The sequence below is a fragment of the Gadus macrocephalus genome, chromosome 12 (genome assembly GCF_031168955.1).
Source record: "Gadus macrocephalus chromosome 12, ASM3116895v1".
Classification (NCBI taxonomy): Eukaryota; Metazoa; Chordata; class Actinopteri; order Gadiformes; family Gadidae; genus Gadus; species Gadus macrocephalus.
Window position 1 is genome coordinate 8525172 of NC_082393.1, and position 7752 is coordinate 8532923.

General features: G+C 49.0%; 1 protein-coding gene across 2 annotated transcripts; it reads right to left on the reverse strand.

Annotated features, from left to right (window-relative positions):
• Positions 1-1319: 1319 nt before the first annotated feature.
• LOC132469380 (insulin-like growth factor-binding protein 3) lies at positions 1320-7396 on the reverse strand. Of its 2 annotated transcripts, none has more exons than XM_060067334.1 (3): positions 6669-7396; positions 2567-2727; positions 1320-2046 (listed from the first exon to the last, which is right to left on the reverse strand). In XM_060067334.1, the coding sequence occupies exons 1-3, from the start codon at positions 7033-7035 to the stop codon at positions 1783-1785; spliced, it is 792 nt and encodes a 263-aa protein (XP_059923317.1). In that variant the 5' UTR covers positions 7036-7396; the 3' UTR covers positions 1320-1782. The 2 variants fall into 2 exon arrangements, with proteins under 2 accessions (XP_059923317.1, XP_059923316.1); XM_060067333.1 differs by having other exon boundaries at positions 1321-2046; positions 2567-2793; positions 6669-7393.
• Positions 7397-7752: the final 356 nt, after the last annotated feature.

Below are 7752 nucleotides of genomic sequence, written 5' to 3' on the forward strand. Positions count from 1 at the left end.
ACGGTTCACACGCTCTCCTCTTTACTGTGTTTCCGGTCATAAATCTCTGGGAGACACCGTGAAGGCCCATCCCCCTGGATGGATTTAACACACTGGCCCTGCTGCCCAGTGCGAGAGAGGCCCAGTGCGAGAGAGGGAAAGAGGGACAGAGAGATAGAGGGTGAGAGAGGGAGAGGGAGGGATAGAGGGAGAGGGCAAGAGGAAGAGAGGGAGAGGAAGATGGAGCGAGAGAGGGGGAGAGAGAGAGGAGAGGGAGAGACAGAAAGGGGGGAGAGGAAGAAAGAGAGGAAGAGAGAAAGTGCGAGCGAGAGAGTGAGAGGGAACAAGAGACGGAGAGAGAGGGAGAGGGAGCGAAAGAGTCAGAAAGAGAGAGAGAGAGAGGGAGAGAGAGAGAGAGAGAGAGAGAGAGAGAGAGAGAGAGAGAGAGAGAGAGAGGGTGTAGGAGAGAGGGAGGAGGAGGGAGGTAGGGAGAGAGGGAGAGAGGGAGAGGGAAGGACAGAAGCTGGCACAGAGCTATGAACACACATACAAACAGCTTATACAGAGACAGAGTACAGGCAAAAATTTTGGTCGGATCCAGGAAAGGAAAGTGGAAGTTTATTTTACTTTACTAACACAGACCATCAAACACCACTGTGAGCGGAGATGGTTTGTGTGTGTGTGTGATTGCATGCATGTGTGTGTGTGTGTGTGTGTGTGTGTGTGTGTGTGTGTGTGTGACCTGTGTGTGTGTGCGCACGTGTGTGTACGGCTCAGGTTGGTCCGTGACTCATATCGTAAACAGGGGGAGGGGGTGAGAGTGGTGACTCATGTATTTCTGAGAAACACTCGGCGGTCCCATGGAATTCTAGGATCTCTTCTCCGATACGGTGAGCAACCCTGACAGGTTATATACCCCCGAGGCTTGGTGTGGTGTTTTTGTTCGTCAAAATCCCTGCAACCAAACTATGCCGAGGAAGTTCGGCCATGCTGGCGTTGCGCTGCAGTGTCCTGTACGCGGCGCAGGAAGGAGCAGGGCCATGGGTGGCCCGGGCGCCGCACCTCAGGCCAGAAACAACCCGAACCCGCCTCAGCCCTGTTTGTTTTGTTAACCTCGGCCGGCAGAACCCCCACACCTCCTCACTTCACCGAAACACCACCGCCGCCTCCATCACACGCGCACCATAGCGCGTGTGATGCGCCACCCCTCCACCACCCCTCCCCCTACAGCCACATCTACCGTGCCACACACACACTCCCGCATTCCTTCACCACCGAACCCCCCCCCCCCCCCCCCCCCCGAACACACACACACACACACACACACACACACACACACACACACACCATCCCTGCGTCTGCCCCCACACCGTGTGCCATGCAGCCACAAACACACCTGACCAGCTTCGCTTCCTGTGTGCCATGAGTCACACACCGGCTGCAGTACATTTACCAGTGTAATACATGCTTATTAGTGATTCTGATAATATGGTGTTGATGCCGTTGTCCAGGCAACCTGGGTTGTTGGGTCTGGGGGGAGGGGTAGGGGGGGAGATTAGTTTGGGCATGGACATATGAGGGTAGGCGGGACCAGGGTCGGGCTAGGTAACAATTTACTGGAAGAGTTTGGGCATGTATGCATAGGTCCATTTTGCATGTTGATACTCCATCTCCCCAGGTGTGTGTGTTTATGTTTGTGTGTGTGCACGATTGTGTGTGTCTGTGTGGGTGCGTTTATGATTGCTAATGATTGTGTGTATATGTGCATGTGTGTGTGTGTGTGTGTGAGGGTGTGTGTGTATGTTAGCATGTATATATGAGGGCCTGTGCATATGCGTGCATATGTGTGTAATACCTGCATGCCCGCCTGGCTCTGTATGTGTGCGTTGGCAAGTGTGTGTGTGTTTCAACCATTTGACTCCGACATAAAACAAAAGTCTGTCTCACCTGTTTCTTCTTGTAGAAGCCCTTTTTGTCACAGTTGGGTATGCGGAAGCCCCTGGGATTCAGCACGTTGGAGATCTTCAGGCTGTTCAGGATGCTCTCCATCTCCCTCCTACATGGCCCCTGGCAGGACAGAGAGACACATCAGCACGATGATGGGTTATTATCCTCACTTATCCTCACAGCCACACACACACACTCTCACACAAACACACGCACACACACACACACACACACACACACACACACACACACACACACACACACACACACACACACACACACATAGACACACATTCGCGAATGTGTGTGCGCACGCTGCAAAACCATGGAATTATGGTCGTAAGGTTAACTGGTTGCGATGTGCAAGGTGTGTTGCAGATTATTATTTTGTTAATTGACATTGAGCGACGGACCGATGTATAGTCAATTCAGAGTTGTTATACAACACCATCCATTCATTATTAAATTATATTATACAAAACCTAGAACTTCCTGACGGGACAAGTAAGACCTAATCCTTATTTTTAAGTAGAAGGACAACAGAAATCTGTAATTATGTTACGAAGGGTTTTCAACGGGTGCCCTGTTTTCCAACACCTTAAGGGACCCCTTACAACACATCGTACATGGCTTGACTTACATACTCCGTCTCCCTCTTGTTCTCCAGGGAGAAGTTATGGATATCGGTGTTGGCTCCGCCCGAGACCGTCTCCACCTTGTGGCTCTGGCTCTTCCTGCCTCCTCCGGGCTTGGTGTGCGGCGACCCCTTGCTGTGCCCACCGTCCAGGCTCCCAGAAGCCCCTGGCAACACCGGCATTGTCATGGTTACGTTAGCATGGCCCTGGTGTCCATGACCCCTGATATTCTCTGCCGGATTAAACGGAAAGACAGTTGGAAAATGTGTTTTGGTTTCGTCAAGCCAATGATTTGTTGTCGCTCTTTCTCTTTTGCTTCAACACGAAGTCCATCAGCGGGTTTGTTGGTGAAGTTGGAAGATGAACATAAAAGATCATCATCTTATTGTGTGAAATCTTCACACACTCCAACATACATATCAAGGGTAATTACTAATTAAACAGATATAGTTGGCAAGGTATTTTTGTCATGCAGTGTGTGTGTGTGTGCTGTACATGCATTGATGTGCGTGTGTGCGTCTAAGGGTCTGTGTTTGTTTGTGCGTGCGCTAATGTGCATGCATGCATAAACATGTGTGCGTTAGTGTGTGTGTTCCTTTCTTGTGCTTATGTACTGCCATGCATTTCTTTGCGTGCATGTGTGTGCATGTGCGTGCATGTGTGTGCGTGCACGTGGGCAACGAGATGTGAACTGTATGGGGATATTAATAGGCTATGGTGCCGGTAAAGATTCCTGACAAATCGTTAAGGAGAAAGCAGAGAGCATCTGACCGAGGGGAAGGGGGCAGGCGAGAGATGGGGGAGAGAAAGTTCAAACAGCCCAATATAGGAGAGGAATGATCTGAGGTTTGTGTGCCAACAGTCTGCAGCTACACTGCCCTCAAGGCAGACAAACTGCTTCCTCCCTCAACTCAAATGCACTGGAACCACGGGGGGACAGGCTGAGTGAAGGACACAGAGAGATAGTGCACACATGCATGGGCAAAGCAAAAAACACATGTATGCATGCATGCATCTGAACACTAAAAGACGCACGCACACACAGATACACACACACGGCTCCCTGACACACTTCACACACACACACACACACGCACGCACGCACGCACGCACGCACGCACGCACGCACGCACGCACGCACGCACGCACGCACGCACGCACGCACACACACACACACACACACACACACACACACACACACATAACAACACACCTTTCCAAGGTGAAATTCATGAAATAATCTACAGACATGTGCACATACAAGATGAAACACACACATGCACGCAAACTCACAAACAACCACATGCATGGATATGTATTCATGTATAGAAGCACAGAGACATTTAAACCGTAAACTCAAGTCTGTGTGTGTGTTTGTGTGTATTTTGATGAAATATGTGTGTGTGTGTGTGTGTGTGTGTGTGTGTGTGCATGTGCATGTGCATGTGTTCGTCTGTGTGTGTGTGTGTGTGTGTGTGTGTGTGTGTGTGTGTGTGTGTGTGTGTGTGTGTGTGTGTGTGTGTGTGTGTGTGTGTGTGTATGTGTGTGTGTGTGTGTGTGTGTGTGTGTGTGTGTGTGTGTGTGTGTGTGTGTGTGTGTGGGGGTAGGCGTTTGGGTGTGTGTGTGTGTGTGTGTGTGTGTGTGCGTTTGTTTGTGTCCGTGTGTGTATGTGTGTGTGTGTGTGTGTGTGTTTGTGTGTGTGTGTGTGTCTGTGCGCGTGTGTGTGTGTGCTGGGACTGTGGCGGTGGTTGGGTGTGCATGGGGTGTAGCTCATGTGGCCAATCAAGATGGCAGCAAACCAGCTCCTCTAGCAGTTAATCAATTAGTGACAGTATGATGCTCCAAAACTCCAGGCAATGACACAAAACTAAACAAAACTGAAACCCACAACTCATAAGGGGGTTTAAACTGCAAGATACTTATCAAGATGCTGGTGATCTTGATAAATGATGTCAATTGAAATAACAACCTTTTTGGTAAAATTAAATCCACCTACATGATGATATAAACACAGAGGCTGTCTTCTAACAACAACATTTATATTTGATATAAACTTCGATATATCACACTTAGAAAGTCCAAGGTTCTTTTGATGAATATGTTGCACAAGCTGTTGATATAATTGGGGTGTGTAAACAAACACACTGGACTTGTTTTTGTCTGCTGTGAAGAAAACAAGATCTGGAGTTGGCAAGTCGCGGAATTATAAACTATTTGGCTGCTGTTATTCCCACTTTGAACACTGGAAGCGCGTTGGGTCATCATTCCTTGAGTTGGCTCTTATTAAGGCATGAGTGGAGAAATGAGGCGAGAGCATCCTCCGCTATTTTTTCTTGGAACATGTACTGCGAGGGAAGGAAAAACAAAAATGATCCTAAAACACACACGGAGAAAGCAAGAGAGAGGGAGAGGGCGAGAGAGAGCGAAAGAGCGAGAGAGAGAGAGAGAGGGAGGGAGAGGAGAGAGAGAGAGAGAGAGAGAGAGAGAGAGAGAGAGAGAGAGAGAGAGAGAGAGAGAGAGAGAGAGAGAGAGAGAGAGAGAGAGAGAGCGAGAGAGATAGGGGGGGGGGGGGCAGAGAGAGTGTGTTAGAGAGTGATACGAACGATAAAGCGCGTGCGTGCACTGCGTGCGTGGTGCGTGCACTGGCTCCACATGCGGCTGCATGAGAGTGTGATAATTATGTTCGTGTGAGACAATGCGACTACTGATTTCGTGCGCACGCAACCATGCTGTGTCCATACCAAATACCGAGGAACACACGGGGAGGCTCCGGGAGGCCGGACATCATAACACCTAGACAATAGCTCGGTATTCAAGCATCTGTTAAGGAGTGTGTGCGTGTGTGTGTGTGTGTGTGTGTGTGTGTGTGTGTGTGTGTGTGTGTGTGTGTGTGTGTGTGTGTGTGTGTGTGTGTGTGTGTGTGTGTGTGTGTGTGTGTGTGTTGTGTGTGTGTGTGTGTGTGTGTGTGTGTGTGTGTGTGTGTGTGTGTGTGTGTGTGTATGTGTGTGTGTGTGTGTGTGTGTGTGTGTGTGTGTGTGTGTGTGTGTGTGTGTGTGTGTGTGTGTGTGTGTGTGTGTGTGTGTGTGTGTGTGTGTGTGTGTGTGTGTATGTGTGTGTTTTCATGTATTGACTACTCATTTTAAATAAGCTTAAGACGAGGATTTCCTCCTTACACACCCATGCTTGGCAAACACAGGTCTACTGGACAGGGAAAGCAGCAAATATACGGTGGGTTGTTTACGAAAACCAAGAGCGGGAGTTGCTTGAAGCAGTGGACTACTGTGGACATAATAGAAGGACACATGTAGTGTTACGAACCCTATGATCAGCTTTGACTAAATAAGCAGCCATTGTGTATGCGGACTTAGCTAACTATTGGGTTGAGGTCGTGTATGTGACCGAGAGATATGTGTGTGTCTTTGCAGAAAGGAGATGCGAGCTCAGAGAGCGCACCCGCGCGCAGGTTTCTGTTCAGGGTTTATTTCCAATGAATAAAACAAAAGGCAAATAACAATCCGATTCAATTGAATGAAATACATATTCCCGTGCCTCTTAAACAATTGTTTTTTTCTGTTTTATTGCAATAGAAACATAAATGGTTGCGTAAACCTCGAGCATTGGGCTGAAATAAAACTTCCAGTAAGAGCCTGTGCTATCAGGGAGAAGACAATATAATAGTGGACAACTGCACCCCATACTTTATGAATTACAGGTAGATTGCGGCATTATGCGTGGGCAAATAGTTCTGCCAGATCAATACGAAAGAATAGTGCGACATATGGTCATGGTAGAAGTACCTAATGCCTTAGGCTCATCACTTTAAGCATCACCTACCGATTAACTATCAAAGAATAAATTGCCAAGAAAGCTTATTTTGTTCCCCATCAGCGGAGCGGGACTAGGTCTCCAGACCTGTTCAGAAACAGCCATCCGTACACAGCACCGACAAAATCACACCCTTTAAAGTGGCGAAACATTTTGCCAACACAACGTTATTAAATGTGAACCATGGACACCATGGACTACATAGGATCATTAAGGGATCCGTATAACAAAAAAATAAAGGAGACAAGCCATTCATAATGGACGTGTTTGGCGTCTGCCTACCTGGTTTGATCGGGGGGATCAGAATGCTGCTGCTGAGTTTTCTAGTTGCCGCGCTGGAGCACACTCCGCGACCCTCCAGCAGGGCTTGGAGCGGCCGGCTCTCCCCAGGCTGGTGCTGGCAGGTCAAGCCGGAGCCGCAGCGTCCAGTGTACACTCCACACGCTTGTCCCTCGCCGAGGGCGCACGTCATGCAGCAGCCGCAACCGGGCTCCCGCACCCTCTCCACGCAGTCTTTCGGTAGGGGCTTGCACTGCAGGAGCGCCCCGGCGTCGCACGGCTCGCATCGGACCACCGGCCCCGCGCTCTCGGCGAGCCGGACGAACGCACCCAGGAGAGCGGCGAGATAAAGCACGCAGAGAGCGGGCATTCTGCCGATGAGCTGGTCACAGAGGGACAGTATGCGAGTTGTCACGTAGGCTTAAGGGGACTCTGTGTGACACTGCGAGCGGGTTAGCCTTCTCCATCTGTATTTTGTTTTACGCGAACTTCTTGTTTTATACAGGCGGCAAAAAGAGCCAACAAGTCACACCCTCCTCCTCCGTATGAATAATGTAAACGGAGCGGCCAGATATGAGGGACCGTTACTCAGTCCGGCAAAGGGAGCTGCATCCATGATATATTGCGTGAAACCTGGTCATTTGTAGCACTATCGATGACACCGTTTTGATGTTGAGGCTTCAATCAATGCTTCAATAGCCTACTGCCTAACCAGGGAGAGCTTGCAATTGGGAATGATGTGATTGGCCATAACATACGACATGCACGTCTAGATGTGTTGATGTTTTATAAAAAGCTGAACTGTCCGTTATATATATATATATATATACACAGTATATATATAAATAAAAAAAGAAAACACATTTTTTTCGCTAGCAAAATTAATGTGACTGGTGGTCTGCATTACTGACTCTCCCCCCCAACCACAGTGTACTCCACACCACTGGCCACATCCCCGGGTATACTGCTGCTACCCCCCACATGCAGCACTGATACAAGTGTTCACCGACATTCCTCTGGGCAGGTGGGTAGGTGGCCTCCTCAACCCACTAAAACAGTAATTTCATCTCAATGAATGCATGTGTGT